Here is a 24,540-nt window from a genome sequence, read left to right as displayed (position 1 = left end):
GGTGCTGAGTGTTGTTAAAATTGGGAAGTTTTTCCGGATCAGCATACACAAGCTAGGAGTCAAGGAGATAGCATGAGTTATCGTCACCAGGGTGAGCGAGGTAACGTACATACATACGTTGTGTCTGTGCATGTCATGACATTGTGATTGAAGCTAGTTTGAACATTGATGTTGGAAGTTGGAGGTGAATGCCTATAATATGTACTGCTGTGTCGTAAGTCTGCATGTGAGATTTTGATGCGGAAATGAGACGTGTAGGTTTCATGAACTGTGTACGGCAATAGCAAGAAGAGCATGAAACACAAAGATATCAGACGAATGTAAGCATGTAATATTCTGTGGTTTTCAGGTAAGTTAGTAAGGCAGATTGCCAGAATTCATAGCAGCAAATTACAGCTAATCAGTCAGTGTGGCAGGAAAACAAATTTAGCCGCTTTTGTACACATTGGGGGAAAGAAAACGGGGAAAATTTTCTTAGGAAAAATTATTCAGATGGGCGGAGAGTTCAGATGAGGTCATCGATAACAAGAATCAGAATCAGAGAAAATGTCAGATTGTTAGTTGCAGGGTGGTGCTTGGCAAGTTAGATGCCAAAACTGACAATAGAACATGGCTTATAGTTAGATAGAGACCTGAACTGCCGACATGGATAAAACAATCAATAAAGCAGTTTTGTTTGTGCATGTTTACCGACAGCGCCAGTTAGAGTGAAACAATGCAGTACGCCCGGTGTTGTGATTTTATTTTTCATGGGAACAACACCTTCTTTGATTATTTATGATATTAGCTGAATTATTTATGAACCCTGGAGGCTTCAAGGACGAGCAGTAATAACATTGATGGGAACGGAGTGATGAATGTTCTTACAGGGAAATATTTCTCCAGAGTGATGCAATTACGAATTTTTGTGACCTGAGAATGTTTGATGTTATTGTGGATAAAAATAGATTCTCTCAGGAGTGTTTATCAAAGTGACAAATCTTGATAAAATATTGCGTGATGTTAACAGAGAGAGAACAAGGGTTGCATGACATCTTTGCACAAAAAATGAAAGCAGGATTTGAAACAACATGTTCTTAGTAGTAGCTGTTGAAGTATGTGCATTCTGTTAAGGTTTCTGTTGCTGTGGCCCAATAAGTCATCTGTATGATTTCCCGCCAAAAATTGTGAAAGATCATGTCGTAGGAGGTACTTTTTTATGCTGTTATGTATTGATTTTAGACAAACGTGAGTTACTGCCAACTAATTTGGTCTTTGATAGTAAAAAGTGGATGTCACAAGCCAACGTGTCACAAAATTCAAATAAATGTTCAAGAAATACAGAGATGCATTGTGTTTTACACAGTGTGCTTGCATACAGCATGGCAGGCATTTAAGGATGGAAAGCCAAGAGTGTGTGTCCTACAGCACACGTAGTTCAAATATCGTCCTGAACTTTACAGAAAGGTGAAGTTGTATAAACCACATCACCTGAGTAAATAATTGGATTTTGATTTATTGTTATTAGCCTTGATGTCAGAAAAATCGAACCGCAAATTGAATTTTGAATCTACCCACATACTAGCAATTGGCAAACAACAAACAAAAAGGTGTGAAAATTATGTTGCAACCCTGAAGTAGGTTTAGCTCCCAAGGACTGTTAAACACTTGAGTTCAAGTGGTCCAATGATGTCATTCAGTGGTGTGTCAAAGGTCAGATTGAAGATTATTGATGTTTTGCATTTCTTAGACGAACAGACAGTGTCGTCTGCGAGAGATTCTAGTTTTAATACGCAGTAGTTTGCAAGACCAGGGACGTTGTTGACCATTTTACAGGTTTGCAAATGCATTCCAGTGTTTAGGAAGATTGTCCAAGATGTAGGAGCCATGTTGTGGTCTGCCAAAGTTCAAAGGTCAGAGGAACTAAACCAGTACAGAACTTTGTAACATTCACGTGGCAATGGTTCTATCTTTTTTATCAGTATTTTTTATGCATTGAACCATAGTTTTGGTGACAGTTTCAAGTATTTATTGATTTGCATCATTGGTTATCGCCAAGCAGACCAGATTTCGCCATTTGTTATTTTCAGGGGATAAAATCTTGCCAATAAACTGATCAATGTGGCTGTGTTGGAGTTCTGCACATGAACTCTTTGACAGAGGTACAGAGTTCAGAAAACTGTTATGTAGGCCCCTTTATTGGGGAATGGGTCTTTACAGCTGAGCAAATTGAGCAAATGCATGTTTTCACATACATGATGGTTTGTAAGGCGCAAAAAAAACGTCTTTTTCATTGGTAATGATTTTCCTTTACCTATTATAGGTGGTAGCTTTTCGAAAATCGATTATCTTGTCATTCCCTGAAGATTCACCAATGCATTGTGGGATACATCTATTGTGACAGATATGCTTTGTTCTGTCAGGATTGATTGATTGATTGATTTTTCTTGACATGTCCCTGAATCAAAATGTCTGATTATGACAATTTGTTCTAAATCAATAGCTTTGCTGCTTCAAGGCAGATGAAAAGCTGTCGTCTCTGGTTGCCAGAAATCAGGTCAACTTTCACAATATTTTGCTGTCTTATTAGGAGGGATGAGAACTCTAAAATTTTGATGTTTTGCCATTCTTATATTGCTGTAATGTTTCTGTTTCACCAAGGTCAAGCTAGTCAGGCCAAACGAGAAATATATAGTCATAAATAATTTTTACTGACACGTAAAAAAATGAAATATAGTTTGCTGTTTTGGTGTGACATGACAAGGAGGTGGGTATTCTATTGTGTGCAGTATGCAATCAATAATTATTTGAGGCAGAAGGGATAAATTCATAATAGGTAGTATATTTTTATATCCATGATTAAAATTTCAATCAGATTTCAATTCTCTATGCATGTCACCTCTTAAAAAATGATGTGAACCTTTATATTCAAGAAACAGGTCATCTGTATTCTGATCAAAAAAATGTCAAGTGTTGAATTTGCTAGCATGACAAGTTTTTGGACACTTTCGCCTCAGATTGGTGATGACATCTAAGAATTGATTTAATTTTGTAATTTAACACAATTTTATTTGTGCTATGAATTTGCAGCTGATCTTTACAGTTTCAAAATTATTCTGACTTTGATAAAACATCATTCTCAAGACAATTTAGAGAGAGAGGGAGAGAGAGAGAGAGAGAGAGAGAGAGAGAGAGAGAGATATTATCTTGTGAATGAGATCATCATAAGGACATGGTATGTTCAATCTTATTAATCAAAAATGTGTTCATGAATTACAAAATGCTTTAAAGACAAGGTATTTTTAGATGCCTAGTTATTCAAATAAGCATGTGATGGCCATTGTGTTTATTGAGAATCAGGATGAAACGCTATGCAGAAATTGGAATACATTAGATATTCTGAACCAACATGGAATTGTGTCATGAAATTTGGGAAGGTTGTCAGTCATAGGCTGTGTAAACTTCTCTCAATGATCATGCTTTCATATATTCCTTTACACAGAATTTGTGATGTTTTGTGTGATCAGGTGCGGCATCTAATATTGAAGGACAATGAATGATTTTGAAATGTTGATATTCTTATGGACAGATCTGTCAGTGTCGGAAGATTCCCACTTTTCTGTTACCGTGAGGCCTAGAATACCTCAAGTGTTTTCCAGGTGCTGTGTGATTGAGGTAGTCCATTTTGCATACATGTAGCCATAGCTGTGATTTTACAGTTTGTAGCCACATAGGTGAGAAAAATGTATAAATTATGTACACCAAGAACAAGAGAATATCACAGAAAGTAGGAAGGCTGTATAATTTAATGCGAGAATCTGAAGGGCTTCCCAAACCATGTGAACAGGGTGTGTATGCGCAGTATTAAGCGCCCCAGTAGTTTCAGTTCCAGTCTAATGTTCATGAATTACAACCACATTAGTGTACATCATAAGGATTTCAGAGCAGCTGAGCCAACTTTGGAAGATGTTGCCGCAGGTTTTTTTGTATCATTTGGATGCTTTGCACCAGCTTAATTTTGGAGGGAAATCGGTGAGTGGGTGTACTTTTAGGGCATAAACCAATTGATTCTTGGTAAGTATATTGCTTATATGCTACCTCCCATCTGCATTGGGAATTGTAATCAGACATTTGGAAATTTGGCAAATCCCTAATATCTGAAACTTGAAAGTGCAATCAGTTTTGAAATCCTGGTGCATTTATACCTCTTTGCTGGACTCCTAGAATGGTTTGAAAGTAAATGAGTGTACATAGAACTAGGATCATGTGATTGTTTTAAGTGTTAGTTGAGAAATATGTGAAAACAAAAACTCATCGATCGTTTTTAAAATGTAGATAAATCCGACAATTTGTAGTATCTGTATGCTGTCAGTATTATTGTTGAAATTTAGACTAGTGGAAGTTTATTGTCTTGCTGAGTTGGATCTCACCATGTATTTGCTCTTTCTTACCTGTATATTGCATCAACCATATCAAAAAATATGATGGATTGTACCACCTTGCTATTGACAAGTAGCGCCAGGTCTTGGTATCACAAAGAGCCCTGTGAAATTATGACGTATGAATTTCTGAACCGGTATGTTTTGAATTAATGCGAAATTTCCACTTTACACAATAGATTGTGTGAGATGGACAGGACCGTAGATGAAATGTACTTTCCCTAGTGTATATGTAATTTCTGTCAGACGTTCAAATTAGTGAAAAGTTCCCAGCATAACAACAGAGAATCTTCCTGAAAATATTTCACAAAAAGGCAGCTTTGTTCCTGCAGCAAGACAATTGTGCATTCTCGTTCTGCGCCATGGCAACCTGACTGGAATATCAATTGATGCAATTTCCCTACTCTGTTGTGAAATCTCGACTTTGGATCACCAATTTTATGGTTAAGTTTTCAGTGCCAGCTGCCCCCTTCCAAACTTTAATTTGAGATATATTTTCAGGGTATTATTCATCTATTGTGTCCTTGACAAGTGCTTGTGATTGATGTCGTATCCTTGTCTCATATTATTTGCTGTTGTCAACCGTAAATCCTTTGCAACTCACGATTTTTGTGATTGTTTTTACGGTTTTTTCACATCTGGTTGGTTTCCTTTTTTCATTTTACTACACGAGTGCAGTTCACTTCAAGGAAAATCTTAGTGCCTTACGAGAAAATACTGCAAAATTGACATTTTTGTATCGCATCCAATGCAAAGAAAATTAAATGTGCGATTTCTTCTTTGTTGAATGAATCTCCAAGGAGAAAATTATTCATGGTCAAAAAAAGTGTTAATTTGCAGATTAAGGAGCAGTCGCAGAACAAATATAAAAAAAAACTGGTTTCACTCTATACTGGGTAAACTAAACATAAATTATTTACAAAATAAAAATGATGTGAGAGTATGAAATGTTAAACAAAGCTCACTAGTTTCACTGTTGATTCAGTGCTGGCCGACTCAACTCACATTTTGTGAAGTTTGATAAAGATGGATGGCATTGCAGGAACAAACAAGTTTGGATAAACTGATATGTTGGTGAAAATCTAAGAACAGTACGGATCAACGGTAAGAACTTTTTGAGTGAGAATTCATGAAATAACTTTACTTGTTGTTACTATTACTGCGGTGTTTGAAGTACAGGAAGATTGCAGAAGCAGTTTCTGCTCAGAGTTCACTACTACAAAGTATTAGTCGGAGCATTAGGTGTAAACACATAGGTGAGTTACTTCATTTCTTGGAAACGTAGTTATGGTCTGAAAAGAATAACTTGTATGCTTCTGTGTTGGTCAATCAGTGTCTGCTTTGGGCGATGCTACGCTGTAACCAGTCAAAACAGGTTGTTAGAGTCACTTCTTAATCTTGATATGACCTTATGGATCAAAGTTCTCTCTTGTTTTCATGGTTATCTACTGAACGTATACAAATTTAACACTGGCTTTGATTTTCACATTGATAAAAAAATGCAAAGTTGGCTTGCAGACGGCATTTTCTTACGTCTGATTTGAAGTAAAAGCAAGACACACAACATTTGAAATGGCCCACATTCGGTGCATGTTTGATGTGCAAACAAACAAATGATGACCCCTCTAGGTTAAAAATAAATTCAGAATAAATATTGGATTATTTTTTGGCCACAACAGGTGCAACTGTTTATGTGACTGAGTTGTGGAGGTAGTTGAGAATTTACAAACAAATGGACGACTGACGTGATGCCTTGTTTGAATTTTCGTGATATTCAAAATTGAAATTTGAAAATTGACATTTTTAAATGAAACCGTAAACTTTCACCTTTTGGGTATGAGCCTTGATGTACATGTACAGCCTTTTTTCTGTACACAATATTGTTGATATACAGCCCTTTTCTGTATACAGTGGTTGGATCATGATAATTAGATACCAGTATCCAAAGTTGTCCAAGAATATAGGCCTTGAAGAGTCAAAGAGATGATTTTGACACAAAGGTTTGAATTTGAATTTTGTAGTTGTAGTTTTAGAAAAAAAAAAGTGGTGTCATATAGGTTTCAAGTCACAGTGACAGTGAGATTTCAAGCAGTCATACATGTATACTGTAGTGTTGGCCATCTTGTGTCTTATGTGAAACAAAAATGTTTGAGACTGATGAAGAGAACTGCATTTCCATCAATAGAGAACCACTATGGTTACTTCTGAAAGTGAAAGCAAACTGGTGTTATCATAATATGGTGTGTAGAGATACTTGGGTTTGGAATGAGGCATTGTACTGTCTGCCAACAATGCATTATTCATTATAGATAGAAAGTAAATAACCATTTATGTTTCTAAAGATGGCATCCTTTAGTCCACACTTGCTATCAACGCTTTCAGTTTCCCCTGTATACTCATACAGAGATCCAACCATACCTGTGAACACAGTGGCATTGCATCGAAATTATAGATGCATCAGGGGAAATGTAGAAATGCCTGTGTGAAATAATCGAATGACCCAGCTTTCCATCAACCACCGCTCTCATGTACAAGGACATTACAGCCCTATCAATCATGTCTCAATGGATCTGGTATCATGTGATTGCGTGATTGACCCAAGAAAAAAACCCATATAAACACACTGGATAGTTCAGAACTGTTTTGTGTGGACACATTTCATGAGTTGTGAAGATAAGCTGATTCGTTTTGATATTGGGTGTTTATTTTTAGATCAGTTAATGATATACTCTGGCATAGGGGACAAAAGTAGTGTCTAGTCAGAGGTCATTGACCTTTGACCCAGGTTAAGGTGAACTCTGGTCATTGGCATGTGTGACAGTCATGTGATTTGACCGTTGGTGACATTTTTAAATTCTTAAAAAAATCCACTTTTCTTTTGATAGCTTGTCTACAAGATTAATATGTTGTGTCTTTTCCGAGATTACCCTTAGAGACTTGATTATTGAGCTGAGTCAAGACTTTCATCTCCCCTTGAAGAAGTGACTGTCTTTGTAACAGCCAGTGCCACATGCATGTTTGCATCCTATCTTTAATGAGCTTTTATCAATAACCAAAGGATGCTTTATTTGTATTCAAAATGAAGAAACCAATATAAATTGTAGGCAATAACATATGGCCCCAGTTTATTAGGTTCGTGTATTGGCTTATCTGATTTCAAAGGATAATTCTATTTATTATTTCAATTTTGTCCATTTCAAGAGTTGCGTGTTGTTTCTGTTTGAACATACATACAGCCATATTTCATCAACGGTAGAACAGAATTAGAGAAAACCCGCCACAATAAAATAAAGCAAATAGTTTTCAAATGATTCAAAAAAGTAGACAGTTTGTGATTCAGACAAAAATGCACATTGTCATTTATTTCTCGATGCAAAATTCAAGATAGAGTGGACACATATGTTGCTTGTTCTTATCACATCCAATCTTTACATCAAAGATTTGCAGCCACAGCTGTGACTGTAAAGGCCAGGATGTATGTACATGTAGGTACACTGATCACGTATGTGTGAAAGTTCTGCATTTCTAACATGGATTGATTTAAACAAGAAAATCTTCCCATTCCTTAATTTAAGTTTCACATCTGATCTTTTGAATATGTCTATTTGTATGTTGAAAAGTAGCTTCTCACCATTATTTCACAGTCTTTAATACCATCTTGATATGCTCTGGTGACTCCACTTTTGTTGATTTGCGTGTAAATTTGTCTTGAAATTTTTAGGTAATATGAGGCCAGAACTGGTTTCAAAGTAAATGATGGAAAACTTGGGAGGGTACAAAATATGTACGAAAATGAGGATGTTTATTCTGAGATTGTGAAATTAGGGGCGAAATGTTGATGTCTGTTCTGGAAAGGAAATAGAGGCAAAACCCATTTCTGTCTGGCGTACAAATCGTGAAAACAGATTTTCCTTGTCCATGAAACTCATATAAGCAGATCAGTCATGAGATCTTCGGCACATAAATTTTACTGAAGCAATTTTTGAATGCCGGATATAAACTCAAGTACAAGATACGTACTTTGTCTGTGGAAGTTGTTAATCATTGACTCAGGATTGGACATGTCAAGTATTGTAACAGGTGGTTTAGGATGTCGTGTCATAACCGTTCAATTTGACTGTTATTTTCAAACAGGTGGACATTCATTGAAGTGTTCTATATGACAGTCTCCCTTGATATACAAGTGTCAGGTCTCTCAGGACACGCTCTAGAATTATTTATTTCCTTCATGTTGTTGTTTAATGTAGTATGCACCTAAAATGTGAAAGACTTATGTGAACTTTTGCCCAAACTTTCCTCAGTGAAAGTGTCAAATGTTCTGTTTCAAAATTAAGAATATAAAGAATAAAAATCAGGGGTCACTGTACAAATATTGGTACTAGAGAAACAGAGTTCCCTCAGTTTTCTAATTTTTAAAATTCAAAATGGCTGCTTCTCTGTGTACCTCTGTGTGGAAAAATAAAATTTTCCAATTTCACAAATATAAGCTGGCAAAAAATTTTAATCACTCCCATGAGCTTTGAAATGAGCCCCCACAAGTGGTAGACCAAAAACAGTATTGTAAAAGTTTGAGACCAAAAACAGTATTGTAAAAGTTTGAGAGTCCAAATACATATATCCATCCCCGAGGCGTATTCTACCAAAAGTTTTACACTTCCCCTATACAGTGGTGTGTATTTGTAGCCTTCTTGGCAACTTGTGAAGTCTTCACATCATGCTTGAAAAAAGGCTGTAACGTATTTTTTGAGCATCCTTCATTACTTTTTGAATAAAAAGGAGAATGCCCTGTTCTTCTTCATTTGGTGAAAGTAGGGTGGATTAGAATATGAAGTATTAGCCTGAAAAACCTTGTGTACTGTGTACAATACGATAAGATATTGTCATTGACAAATGACAGCAAGACTACGCTTGAAAATTCAGTTGTCAACAATAACTTATACATCATGAAAATACAGGCAGTGTTCACAACCTCCACACCGGGCATTTAAACGAGACCTTAGTAGAACAAGAAACTGTGTTTTACAAACAGAAAAAAGATACAGCAAACACATCACAATTACAGCAATTGGATATTTTACAATCATTGTGAAATATCTGTTACAACTGTCTTTTGCTAAGTTGAAGAACACTGTGATTATTTCTAGCATTGTGACATTCTAACTTTATTCTAGAGAGTATGAGTCTTTCTATCTCAGATGAAAGACACCCTTGGTTGATATAGCACTACAGAGGGGTATGATCCACTTTTTTTCACGGCAGCCAAACTTGTATCTTGACTTCATCTGATAGTTGAACTGGAGACGTGAAGATATTAATTTATGCAAGCATATTAATAAGCTTTGTTGAAGTACGCAAATCTTATGATAATTACCTTTAATCAAGAGAAGATATCTCATGAAGCTTTGATCGTCTACTATATTCTGAAATTTGTTTTGTGAATGACAACATTTAGACATTCCTATTGGTGTTTACCATATGTGCATGTGAGAAGTTTTGGTGGTATGAAGACTCCACCAGTGTCTTGGGTCGTTAAGGTCATGGGCGTAGCTCTTTCTTACAAATAGGAAAATTTACACATGTCTCCAACTAAACATTTCATTACTTTACTAAATGCATTCTTGGCCGTTGCTGCTGTGTGGGACCTGCCCAAAATACTGTAAATTGTACATTGGAATTTTTTAATGGAATGTTTAAAATATCTCTCTGTGGCAAATTCCGATCCGCTCGTCTGATCATAATTATGTCACATCGGTAACTCCTCACTCAGGAATGGGGAGAATTCTGAAAAATATCTGGATGGTGTCGTGATCGGGAATTCTAGTCTTTTTTTGATATTCAAACTTCATCCAGAAGGTACATTATGAATCACAAATCTCAAGCAAGCTCAGACTTCTGCTATTGTGAAAGTAACAGCTTTGTTCAACATCTGGCCAAAAACGCCATGTTTGTCCTGGTCAGGACAAAGACGTCTAGAGTGTGGTTTTCATTGTGATCAACTTTCTGACTTATCTCTGTCTTCTTGAGCTACCATACTTCTTATTGACTGCAAAACAAACGTAATGACAATTGTATGATTTTGTAATCAATTAGTCGTGTGTACTGTGGATGCTGATGGATGTAAGACCAGTTTGAATTGGCTCGGATGCGGGACGGGGTGGGGCTGAGTGGAGGAAGAGGAGGGCGGTAGTTCTAAACTTAGCCGTGTATCACTCAAGTGTTTTCTAGTCTCCAGGCTGAGTTTTATCAGTTGAGAGACAAATCTTGCTGCTTCTGGAAATTATCTTTTAATATCTAAGATATCATAGGATGCAAGAGAAAATCACAGAATTGTAGTGAGTGAAGGCCCAGTGCAGGAGAAAGCAATTTTAGCCAAACGAAGAGAAGTGGGGTAGCGGATAAAGTAGGGCAACATTTTGAGTCCATCTGTCATGTTGTACTGAGGGAATGTAAAGAAGAGATGGTGATGAATATAATTGTTCATTAAGATTGACGTTTGCAGCAAGGAGAATGAGCCAAGGTAAATGCTGCCTTTGTGCAGGTAATTACAGGTGTGTGTTAAGACTGATGACACGAGTGGGTAATTGCTGACTGTCTGGTGGGAAAAAAACTGATGCAGAACTGACGAGTGGGTCTCTTCCGATAGGGGTTGAGTGGTGTACATGTACTTTGATTGTGTTAGGGGTCAGACATGTGACATCATCCATGGGGTGTTTTTAAAGTTGACCGTTTTTGACTGACTGAGAATAAAGGTCCAGTTTACCTGTCAAATGTTCGATGGACTGATAAATGTGCTTTTGATGGACATCCGCTCTCTGTCTGACTCCTGTTTGCAAATCAGAAAACCAAGGTACTGATGTTTGAGACCGATTCCGCAATTTACGAACCATTAGTCGCTAGAGATGTATATAATTTCATCAGGTTTCCCATTGTAACTGTGAATAGAAGCTCTGTAATTTTTCTCCCGTTCCACTTTCGTTCACGCGGTTGAACAAATAAAAAGGCGACCACATGTTCAACTTGAGCTGATTGGAGCAGTACATTACCCGTGGTGTTTGGTTTCCTGTCAACCAGTCCTGCCTGCTTTATTCCACAACAAAGAACAATAGCCATTAACATCACTGTCACAACTGATAAACAGCTGTATATATCTGATGTTGTGTACACAATAAGCTAGCTAAAAACAAATGAGAGGAAAGTAGGGCTCTGGCTATTTGCTACAACAGAAATTAACCAACTGGTAACGCAAGAAGTTTCCAGTGTTTTGGTTAATCCTCAAGTACTTCCAGTACAACCAATCAAACGTACATGTATGGTCAGAACATGGACAAAATGTAAATGAAAATTTGAATTCACTGACTTCGGAAAATCTCGCGTAATTCTTTGATTTGTTTATTGGCATTAGGGAAGCCAAAATAAAACTCGTATCACCCAGGTGGTGACTGTGTTTCTTGTTGGCAAATGTCCTTTTGACAAGATTTTCATTTATCGTGCTCACCATTCAACTGATGGGGAAAAGCAAATGAATGCCTCCAGCAAAAACTTGGCCAGGAGTTGGACAAACAATCTTATGTGTATAAATTGGAACAAAGACCTCACTTTTAAAACTCTTGAAGAACTGAAATCTTCCTTAACTCTTATATCATTTTTTTGATGTCTTTATGTAGCGAAGGTGCCCTCCTTATTTTTTAGAGCCGTGTATACATTGCGTGGGAGCAGTTTTGACTGGTTGATTTCCTTCTGTTGGAAAGCCCCGGGCTGTAGAGGAACCAGCTTCCTGTTTTTGAACTACTGTGTGAGCACACATCTTTTGTCAGAATTGTACCTTCCAGGGCTCCTGGCTTCCGAGGCACACAAATCATTGTATTGAATACTGCCCTCAAGGGGGGAACCTATCCCACCTCTGGTCGTTCAGATGTGTGAAGGTACTTTTCAAGGCTTGAGTCAGATACAGTCAGGAGTAGTTTTTTTCTGTGTGGCAATCGTGTATTTGTCATGGTGTACAAATAAGCTTAGATAGGTTTTGTAATTTATCGCAAATTTGTTGGGAAATATTTATTTGGAATAATGGTTTTGTTTTCAATGCAGAAAAGTTTGGCCCAACTTTTTAAAACACTGGGTCACATCCTCATGGTTACAGTGTTAGTCTAAGGGTGCCTGTCATGGTGAATAAGTATAGATAGACCCTCTAAGGTAACAGTAAATTATACTACAGTTCAGTAAGGGCCCAGTATTATTCAGTTTTGCCAAAGTTTTGACAAACTGTCGGAATAGATTTTTTTGATTGGGAACATTTCCAGTTATTCGTCATGGAGTGGAAATGTTTTTCTCAATTCAACGTGGCACAGCTGCCGCTGTTATGTTTTGCCAACCGTCAGGTTTTGTCAATGGAAGATATCTCTGTGAGCGCTGCAGCCAACACATGCGTATTTTATCAACTAGTGAACATGATTGTGAAGAAAACCTTTTAGAAAGCATCTTAAATAAAGAACAAGCCATTCTCACCTGATAATTTTATATAATTTATGTACATTAACTACAGTATCTCCAGGGATTGAAATGTGTTCTTCAGAGAATGATGATACTGTTTCAGGTCATGCATGGATAAGAGTGTATCGATGCATACGAGATAGTTGCCAGGAAACATAGCTCAGCCATAGAATACAATAATTTGTGATAAAAAACGCATGGAAAATTTTTAACAGAGATTTTGAAATTTGCAAGATATGAAGAATTTCTTCCACTGGAAAGACAAATGTAAAAGATTTAGTCATCAGAATATCAACTTTTCAAAATAAAATGTTCAAATTTGCATGAAATCGTTGGATTTTTTTACTTCCTGTGTTAACTTTGTGAAATTTGATCTGCAAACATTCCAAGATGGCCGACTTGAACCCGGTAAAGGTGTTCTTCAACTGGACAGGTAAAATGTGAATTTTTTTTCTGAAAATTGTGTTTTGGGCTTTGACATTTTTGTTTTGTAACACTTGATAAAAAGAATGTGATGTGTTTCTGTTCTCTTTTCTTGATTTTTGTACTGTTTGGATAATATTTACGAAACACGTTACTGTGTACTATGCCTGACCCTCTGTGTCTGTACCTTGCCAATATCTGTTTGATTGTGGTATGTTTCCAACACATTCTGGTTTGGTTGTCACCGACAGGTTGTGGGCTAGGCATGCTGGCAAACATGATGTGACTTCTGTACATAGTGCATTCTATACAACTTTTTTCCCGGTCAGACAGCATTCTGTGTTGTATATACGGGCCATTTGTCCGTCTGAGGACCCTACATGCATAGAAGTTGTTTTTAGTTAGCATACACTGTACCCATTGTTTGTGTTGTGTTTGAGACTATGAGCATATGTGACGACCATTTTTGGATTTCTGCCAGGCTTTTTTAGGTGTTTTCATTTACATGAAGTCCAACTCGAATCAAGGACTTTGGTGCTACTGTACGACAGATCAAATAATTTTGCATTTGAAATTTGTAGGTTGTAATTAAGATGAGTGGTTAAGGTCAAGGTTAGTGTTAAATAATTCAAACTAAATTTTGAGCCAAAATACTGATAATATCAGGCGGTGACATATAATCCCTAATGACAGCATTGTTGTGTGCCATTTTTCAGAAATTGATTTTTACTAGTTTCAACATTTGCAAAAACATGTACTTGGTAAAATTAACAGAAAAATAGGTTTTAAAATACATTCCATTTGTAGGTAAAATAAGACTGTCCAACTAAATTAAAAACACAAAAATGTAATTATGTCATTTTCATATATGCAACTTTTAGATTATCTTTTTGGTTGAAGGTAAAGGTTAAAGTTTTTTTCTCAAAATGACAGGATGAAAGGGTTCAGAGGAAGAGACATTTAGTGAAACACTTTCATTTTTGAAGTACAGTTTACAGATAATACATACCTTTATTTCTTATCCGTAAATTCAACAAAAACCTGCATACTATAATGACAGGTAATACAACTTTCATTTTTGGTTGTTGAACTGCAGCAAATTGTTATGTTGCAAATTTGATCATTTTAATCATATTTCTGCAAGTGGAAGAGTTGTGTTTGTTTGGTCTTGGGTCTTGTTGATGTTTTCATGTGTTTGTTTTGTAAAAATTGCCAAAACCTTTTGCATGTTTTGTTTCTTTTTGTATCGTTTAGTTACATCCTATTTAAAACATGTACTATTGTATCTCAAAAATTTTCATTTGAGGGTTTTATCTGTTTGATTTGTCAAGAAATATTAACAAAAAGGCAGATTTATAACTGTCTCAACCTAAGTCACTGCAAATGGAACAACCCACACATCGTAAATCGTGAGATCATACCATTCACGGGTGTCAAAAGGGGTGACTTTGTTTGCTTTCATGTACTGAACTACGACAAAAGTGCCCGTGGGAAAATCTCCCCCAGTGTTTTTCACGCAAACTGTCCAACTATGAGCCCGGTCCAAGGATGAAGCAATACATCCTTTGTGTGGTAATTGTCCCCTGTCAACAATATTAACTGTTCCTGGGGTCTGTGGGCATACGCCTGATTTATAAGTCCCATCAATACAGAACGACCTCTTCAAAGGTCATCAGAAGGTCACACCTATTCTAAATTGCCCTCTTATGTAAAGCCCATTACTTGATTGACATATTGATGTTTATCTGTAGTTGTATTGATTTCTGTAAATAGCTATCCAAAATCTTGCTTTTGTTTTCGAAGAAAAAAGTAATTTGACAGGAAATCTCTTTTGTGGCGTATTAATAGGCAAATAGAAAGCTGACTACATCCTGTGATATGTTGAGTTGACTAAAGCCTGGATCACTCTAATCTTGAGTTGGTCTGTAAAACATTTCCTGGGAATTGTTTAGACAAGGTTGACAGGGCACTAAAAAGTTTTGTTTTACACATCAACCGGGCTATTCATACGCAAACAGAAGAGTGTTGTTGTGAACTACCTTTTTCAAAATACAGTTAACTTTTTGGTCAGCAGACCTCAACTATCAATACACCGTTGATTGTGAAATGCTTGAAGTTGTCATCCCATCTATTATTTTTGTTTTTGTTTCTTTTTTTTGATTGATTGATTATATTATTTATTATATTATTGTTACCAACTAAAATTGTTTCGTCATTGATCGAATGAAGCCTGCCTAATATGCTGTCTGACTGTCAATACGTAAATACTTACATAATGAAAGTAACGATAAGTCATCGATGTACTTACTTGTGTTATTGCTGTAAACAGGATGTCAGGAGGCATTTGATTGGCAGTCAGCCTCTTTGTCAATGTGTTCGATATGGAAAGAAAACCAATCAAAAAGACTGTGAAACAATGACCTTGTTGCTAGTTATGGAAATTTGCCACGTTGAATTATATTGCACCGTGTATTTTACACAGAAAAAAGTGTTTTTCCGCAGTGCTGGAACATGTTTACTGTGCATTGGTTTCAATTGTCATGATTTGTGGGCAATGGTTGAGCAATATTTTGAAATTGCTATGAGTGTGTCGGTGATCATTGGTTTGATACTTAGCTTCCCTTTCAGTTATTCTGAAACAGTCATCGTTTTTTGAATTGATCTCTGTTTCAGATTACAACGTCTCTAAAAAGGGGATGCAAAGCTTTAGAAGGATTGAACAAAATTATTTTTAAAGTGAAATGAAAGGCAGTACTACTTAATCGTCCTGAGCCAGTGCTTCCGATTTCTGCAAATTTCGCGTTTTTTGTTCACATATCTTTATGTTATTCTGTGTTACGCTACAGATGCAGGAATTTCAGTTTTGATACACATTTTGCCCTGTTCATGGGACTTCAGTTTCGACTTAAAACTTTTGTACAATGAGGAAATCTGTGAATGACCTTCAATGACCTTCACATAGCAGGTGTTGGGTACAGTGCTTGAGGGCGCTGTGCTATATTTACTTATGTAAGGCATATACAATAAGTCAGATTTACACTTTTGATGGAAAATTTATACACATTTATCTGATATACCTGATATGACAGGTATAAGACATTTGTATGGTCTGTATGGATATTAATGAAAGATTTTAAATTCAGTGTTGAATCATAAATTTTTGTGCAATTGCTGGGAAAATGAAGCTGTCAAAATAAAGTTTCCAAAAAAGCCCCAAAATAAAAAAAACAAAACAACAACAACAAAAAACAAAAATAAAATTACTACACTGTGAAGAGTACAAGTATGCCATTGGCAATGAAACTTCAGGCTTTGATGACTCTCAAACAAAATCAGAAAGCAGGATTAAAGACTTAAAAAAAAGAAGAAAATTAATAGCTATCTGCTGCAGAAAGTTACTATTACATTGTCCAAGAATATATTGAAAATTATTTATATTAAGTGTACACGGACAGTTATATAGGTTGGTTATTTAGAGTCATGGTGCGTATAATACATGGATTTATGTACCACCGTACCTGAAGTAAAAAAGTATAGAGAGTTTAGTGACACATCCCACCTAAAAAAAGAGAAAGAAAGAGAAAAAAACAAATGAATAAGACATGTTTGGAGTGGAAAGGATTCATTTACAATTGGCTATGTTGTATTTCATAGTTCTGAAGTCAAAACAGATGTGTTTAAAGAATTGGATTTTGCCCGCTTTGATTTTAAAATAGGTCTCTCCTCGGAACTGTTCTTAGCATCATTAGAACGAGTTATGAGTGTTGCACCATGGTAAATATAAATTTCCACTTGTAACACCTACATGTGATTGTAGTGTCACACTTTAGTGAAGGACCAAAATGATTTTTCCAAAAGAACACATCCATTTTATAGATCTTTTCAGACTCTCAACTTTTGTGTTTCCCAAGGTTTTGACAAATACCAATCTCATAAAAATCATCCTTGTGGATTTTTATTGGTGGTGAAGTCCTGACTGACCTTGCGTGGATTTTTTTAATGTTTATTGATAATTGTCTGAATGGATCAGTTGTGTTGGATACTATCAAAGTGCTTTTGTATTTTGCACTACACTCATAGTTCATGCCTTTTGAATGACTGTAATTTAGAAAAGAGGATATTTTTAGGATCTGACAAATGTGTGAGATCATTTTCTTTCATACTTAATCATCATAGGTGAAGTTATAAAAAAAACACATTTTTAATTGGTATGAGAAATCTCACTGCTGTGTTTGTGTGGTCAGTTGTGCCGATGTCTTTGTGTTTGTTGGCTGTATAACTTCTGTTCCTGGAGTAAAAGTTTGATTGATTCGTAGTCGATACAAATTTTAACAGAATCAACTCATTTTAATGAACAATATATCTGCTGTCTTGGTAATGTAAAATGGATAACATCAGAGCCTATATGCTACCCACTGTGACAGGAGCTCACACCAGTCTTGTTGATGTGTCTGCTGACTTTTGACAGTGGTCAAGGTGCCTGGCAAGTAACTTTTAACCCTTCAATCTGCCATGGTTTGGCCCAAACCCACTGATACCAATGGTGAGTGTGGATCTGTTTACAAGGGATTGACGATGGACAGGTTACTTTCATTTTCCTCAAACACTGTTCTGATATGAAGTTTTTCATGATTTGACGTGATATTTTGAATACTATAATCTTGGTGTGTGTGTATTTTCTTGAATTTGAAAGGGACAGATATTGAAAATCAAATAATATTTTCATTATCTTTGTTCAAAAAAAATACACACTTTCTTTCTTGTCCCTAAAGTATGTTGAAATGCTAGGTATTTGCCTTGCCAGCCCAACACATTGTGTAGAATGTATGCAGTTGTTGATGACAAATTAACTATTTGAGTGCTGTAAATTTTCCCAACAAAATTTTAGTGTAAAATTTTACCAACTTTTATGAATTTCTCTGTAATTTTTTTGACAATTTTGGACTAGGTGGACATAACTTTTCATTGGTTACAGTTTCTGATCAAAATTTTGGAAAAAACTGAAAAAATTTGTGTGGGTTACATTTTATACAGGAGACAAAAGTTGAATTTGGCACTCAAAGGGTTAATTCTAATGGTGACTAAAATCCAGTCTCCGAGACAAACAGAGTACATCACACAAGTATGGGCTGTGTTGATAAGTTGAAGACTGGGCGTTTTTGACATGACTCAGGAGTAGAACAAGAAAGTGTTACGTACAAATATAAAAAAGTAATGGAAAGTGCATGAAACATAAACAGCTAATGGAGCTCTAGTGTTGTGGCTGTTCAGCAAGGGCTGGATATTTGTTTACGGGTTTGTTGACTCCGGTGTCTGATCATGCTTCTTTGAATGGTGTTCAGAAAAGTAGACTGCGTAGGCGGTGAAATGTCGCTGGGGTTAAGAAGCTCTTTAAAAGTCAAAAAAGAATCGACAGGTTCTGACAGTGAGAAATTGCAGTTGTCCATATGTTCGGGATGTTTTTTTGTAGCGGTGCTTTAAGCTTTATAGGATAGGATTTTGCCCTTTACAGTGTGTGTTTACTGAAGGTACAATTTAGATGGATGTCACCTAAAGTTCAATGAGGCCAAAGAAACACATAGGAACCGACTCCTTTGACATTTTTTAGCGATTCAAAACAGAGGATTTACTCTGGATTGTTCAATGCTGGACTTTCAGCTTTTGATATACTCAGTCATTTTGGAAAGAGCTTTTTCTGACTGTGTTTTATGGGTGATGAGATGCATTGCATTTCATGGAAGCTGGAACATATTTATTGATGGTGGTGTATCATGAGGATAAAGCAAACAGTGGGTCCAGGTTGGGCATTAGGTTTGGAGATAATTAGAGAATAGTGGCATTTTAGGTGAAATTTGTAGATTAAAGTGTAAATGGAAGTGAGTTTAAGTGAGAAATATAACCACAGAACATTGGAAAAGGCTGTATTTTGTAATGGCTCTTCTTCTGCTGTCTCTAGAGGGCGCTATTGCATCTTCTCCTGGCACTGCAGTATGACAGAGTACAGGTGTTATTTGCTGCCAATTTATCTGTAACATGTTGACTTTGAGAAGTGAGCATAATTAATCCAGAAGTCATCACAAAGGCATAAAAGACATTCTTTGGTAATCATGCCATATTCATTGCATTTTAATATTTTCAAAGCACGTAATCATTCAATTTTTGTGTATTCTTGGTGATAGCAGTCTTTTGGAATTATTGCATAAATTATCACAGATTGTTCCTTATATCATATTGCAATATCCAATTTCTCTATTCATGAAAATATGTGAATTTTAAATAGACAGTATTTGCAGACCAGAATAGTGTTTACACAGAAAGAATTGCAAATATAGTGAGGTCTAATGACATGCTTTGGTAAAAACTTTGTCACTATGCTGTTATATTGTTGTTTGGTCTGTATCTCCATGGTGAAACATTTTTGAGCAAAGACATGTATATGTATGGTCTATCCCCAAGTGATGTGGTCAATCTATTTTGTAAATATTTGACCCTCCCCATAATTAACTTTTTTACTACTATTAACCTTTTTACTACTACCATTGATTTCAATGGTAGTTGTGGACCTTGTGTACAAGAAAAGTAGGGTAAAAGGCCAGCTTTTGTAATGCCAGTAGATCTGTAACATTAGATCTGTTTGTAAAGTGTGAAATAGGGTTGAACATGTCTGACAATTTTTGTTTTAGCCATAGTTCCAAAGGTCATACCTTTCAGTTCAAATTTACATGCATGACAGCAAGTCAAATTCATGCTGACCTTGTAGTGGAGGCCATATCTCATTACTCAATGACTTTCCAATTATCTCATAAAAAGTTAAATTTGATTCAAGAATCATGAGTTCAAAGTCTGTCAATAGTCTGAGTACAGATTATTTTTGAAATGGGAAAATTACATTTACTATTGTTCATTGTTTTGAATTTGAATTTTTAAATATTTTTGGAGGTAGTATCAACAGAAAACATATCTCAAAGTTCAACTTCAACTCTATTAAAAGTATGTTGACTTGTTTTAACATTTTCATACGATTTGTGACATAAAAGTTATTTTATCTAGTATTTCTACGTATATGTGACAGTTCATTATCATATCAGGTTAGAACTTGATGTCACAATCTAACATAATTGATGATGCGCCAAGGGCATCTTCTTAGAGATGAATTAATCTCAAATTGTAATTGATCATAATTGCATCTTTAAATATTAATAAAGACATGTAATTTTCCCTCCTGTCACTTTCTAGAGAAAATTTACCACTTGATTATGAGAGCTTGGAAAAATGTAATTAATTTTTAATGGCTTTTCCTTCATTCTCTGGAAGGAATGTGCAAGTTTTACATATGAACCTGAAGAAAGGAGTTTCTAGTCTGGTCGTGTGAGGGCGCTGTGCAGAACTGCTCTTACTGTTCACACATTTGTTATAACTTCATTGAGAGAGGGAACGGGTGTTCTCCTAGCATCAAAATTATGTTTGTGTGTAGACACTTAAATCATTGAGAAAGAAATTGATAACGAGACCCAGCAGTTTGGTCATAAAGATTTATCGAATTTGTTAAATCTTTTGTCTTGATAGTATGGAACTCAGATGCTGTATGTCTTGTGTACATGTTGTGTTCTCATCCTTATAATTTGCCTGGCCTCCTTCAGTATTTATACCGTTCTTTATACTGCTCTCTGAAATTTACGAATGATATTATAAAATGAATTTGAAAGGTCAAATGTCAAAGCCTCCACCATGACAAAGACGTGATATTTCAAGTTGCCATCTTCCCATTATCAGTTACACTGCGTAGGGAGGATCACATGAATGTTATTAGTCCCCACGGACACCGTCCGGGGGGACTTATAGGTTTGGTCATGTCCGTGCGTGCGTGCGTGCGTGCGTGTGTGCGTGCGTGCGTGCGTGCGTCCGTTCACGCAGATATCTCAGAGATGCAAGAAGCGATTTCATTCAAACTTGGTACAAGGATTACTTCATATGTCATACAGATGCACGTCGATTTGTTTTGTGATACGATCCAATATGGCCGCCAGGCGGCCATTTTATTACGATTTTTTCATGTACAGAGCCATAACTCAGACATGTTTCAACCGATTTTATTCAACGTTGGTACAATGACATTGACCAATGTCATAGATATGCACATCATTTTGTTTTGTGATACGATCCAATATGGCCGCCAGGCGGCCATTTTATTACGATTTTTTCATGTACAGAGCCATAACTCAGACATGTTTCAACCGATTTATTCCAAGTTGGTACAAGGACATTGACCAATGTCATAGATATGCACGTCATTTTGTTTTGTGATACGATCCAATATGGCCGCCAGGCGGCCATTTTATTACGATTTTTTCATGTACAGAGCCAGATCTCAGACATGTTGCCACCGATTTTATTCAAAGTTGGTACAAGGACATTGACCAATGTCATAGATATGCACGTCATTTTGTTTTGTGATACGATCCAATATGGCCGCCAGGCGGCCATTTTATTACGATTTTTTCATGTACAGAGCCATAACTCAGACATGTTTCAACCGATTTTATTCAAAGTTGGTACAAGGACATTGACCAATGTCATAGATATGCATGTCGATTTGTTTTGTGATACGATCCAATATGGCCGCCAGGCGGCCATTTTATTACAATATTTTCATATACAGTGCCATAACTCAGACATGTTTTAACCGATTTTATTCAAAGTTGGTACAAGGACATTGACCAATGTCATAGATATGCATGTCAATTTGTTTTGTGATACAATCCAATATGGCTGCTGTGTGGCCATTTTATTACGATTTTTTCATATGCAGAGGCAATAACTCAGACATGTTTCAACGGATTTTATTCAAAGTTGGTACAAGGAGATTGACTAATGTCATACATATGCATGTCAATTTGTTATGTGATACGATCCAATATGGCTGCCTTGCGGCCATTTTATTACGATTTTTTCCTGTCGAGGGCCATAATACTCTAAGGCATATCTTAACCGATTTTATTCAAAGTTGGTACAAGGACATTAAACTATGTCATACATATGTATGTCAATTTGTTTCTTGATATGATCCAATATGGCTGCATGGCAGCCATTTTGTTACAATTTTTTCGTGTCCTTAGCCAAAACTTGGGCATGTCTCAATTAATGAAGAGGACTCTATCCTCTTAGGACATGTAATCAAAGTACCCATTAACAAGTGGGGACTGTGTCATCAACGATGACTTGTTTGCATGTTAAAACTTGATTTCCAACAGAAATTACAGCCTTATCTAAATTACTTTAGAATTAAGGTTCATCTTGACATGGAGAAAGTAATGTGGTGGATATTGTGTGCACGACATACAAATAAAGTCGTAAAAGCATGTTGTATATTGAAGTTCCCAAAGTTTGTGCAAAGTGCGGATTTAAGTAATGAAGGTGCATCTATAGATCAGTGGACCCAGTCATTTGTATGGTGGTAATCTATTTTTGTAAGGGTGCCGTTATATTGGATAAATTGAAACATGGCGCCCTAGGATAATGTTGAAATGTGTTGTACTGGTTGTTTGTCTGACAGTCTTACCATCAAAAAACAAGGTGTGGTTATGATAGAGAGATTTATGATTTGAAATGTAGGGGTGCTTATTGGAAATATTTGATATCATCGACATTTATACTATTCCTTGTGAATACATCAAGCTGACTTCATTTTAATAAAATTACTGGTGATGACATGGATAGTGGGGATGATGATGATGATGATGATGATGATGATGACGATGTGATTATATTGAATATGATGATTCTGAAATTAGCTAAACAGAATTATTATTTATCGTCAATTAACCAAATATGTATAGTATGTATGTACTTCATTTTTGCATTGGTCAGCGTCCTTGAAAACCACGATTTATTTTGTGTTGCCGTAACCAGTCAATTGTTTGAACTGACTGATTTTCAAGAACTCATTGACAAGGTCTCTTAAAGTAGCAATGTTTAATTTATGAAAAGTGCATTTGTTGAAGTGTGTACTTGAACGCCACAATGGTTTAGCTGCATAAGTAGGCAATCTGCCAGATTTGTGTCTAGTTCTGCTTGTGAGTATGGTTTGCTAGTGTTCATGCAGCTGTGTGAAGCATGAGTATGACAGCGACACAGACAGCATGAAACAAGGTTGGTAGCAGCTTTGTTAAAACTGACCAATTAGTTTCATGAATATCACATACTAATCCAAGTGAAAGTTCATGAAAGACAGACAGACAGATAGATGGATTAAATCGGTCCAAGTCGGCCAATGTTAATCAAAATTCTGGCATCTGAAATAGGTCTCCAATGGGACCCAACCGGATATGTCGGAATATCCGTAGAAAAACAAAAACCAAATGGCCTTGCGATGCCAAACACCTGAGATGCATGTATGTTTTTAATCTGTATTCATCAACTGTAGTCTATCTTGTGGGGATTGTTGTCGCAATAAGGATGAAAAATGAGACTGAAAGTATCGTGATCTGAAAGTTCAGGGTACTGTGTTTTGAGAATCAGTAATGCGGCATCTATTGCGGGCAATTGGAAATTATGATTGCAAACACACAGTGATTAAACATTTGTTTTTATTCTGATCTTGTATTTGTTCTAATAACAGTACGACGAACACGTTTCTGCATGTTTTAAAATAACTCCTACTCATTATGCTTGACCGACAATCATCATACAATTAGAGTATTTTTTTTGAATAAGCAAATCTTTTACACTTTTACTTCTATGTGACTAAAATATTTTTCTGAAAGTCAGTGCACAATATGTCAATTTAAATGAAATCCAAATATTTTTCCGAATTTAACTTTTTTGCGTGAAATTTATGGAATCTGTCCATGGTCAACTTTGCTTTTGCATCCTTCTGTGACAAATTTGACATTTCTATCGCATTTTAGCCGAACAAAGTTTCATTTAGTGACTAATTAATTTGATAGCCAGAGTTATTGAAAAACAATGTCTTTTTTGTATTTTACAGGTTCCTCTCAGTCAACAGTGTCATCATACACATCGGAATCAGACGTTGAAACAGATCATAGAAGTAAGTGAAGTGATAAGAGCTTTAAGTATTCAATATTTTGTTGAATCCAAGGATTCTAAATACAATCTGAATAGGTTGCTGTGTCTTGATATCCCTAATGGGGGTCATGATGAGAAAGCGTGTAGTGGGTTCCTCACAGGCAAGGGTCAGCACACAGAAAAG

The 24,540-nt window shown here is 36.2% G+C and overlaps 1 protein-coding gene across 2 annotated transcripts in view; it reads left to right on the top strand.

Moving 5' to 3' along the window:
• LOC139122554 (disks large homolog 5-like) overlaps window positions 1-24,540 on the top strand; it is a 114,151-nt gene that overhangs the window by 32,668 nt on the left and 56,943 nt on the right. Inside the window, exons 1-2 of one of the 2 annotated variants that reach the window (XM_070688046.1) lie at window positions 13,295-13,338; window positions 24,316-24,378. In XM_070688046.1, coding sequence (XP_070544147.1) covers window positions 13,296-13,338; window positions 24,316-24,378 — 106 coding nt within the window. In that variant the 5' untranslated portion in view covers window position 13,295. Of the gene's footprint in view, window positions 1-13,294; window positions 13,339-24,315; window positions 24,379-24,540 lie in introns of those variants that run through there. The other variant, XM_070688044.1, reaches the window with a different exon arrangement.

Source organism: Ptychodera flava, chromosome 22 (assembly GCF_041260155.1).
Source record: "Ptychodera flava strain L36383 chromosome 22, AS_Pfla_20210202, whole genome shotgun sequence".
In the NCBI taxonomy this organism is placed as follows: domain Eukaryota; kingdom Metazoa; phylum Hemichordata; class Enteropneusta; family Ptychoderidae; genus Ptychodera; species Ptychodera flava.
Note: the sequence above shows the minus strand (reverse complement) of the source record. Positions and strands in the feature narration are given on the sequence as shown.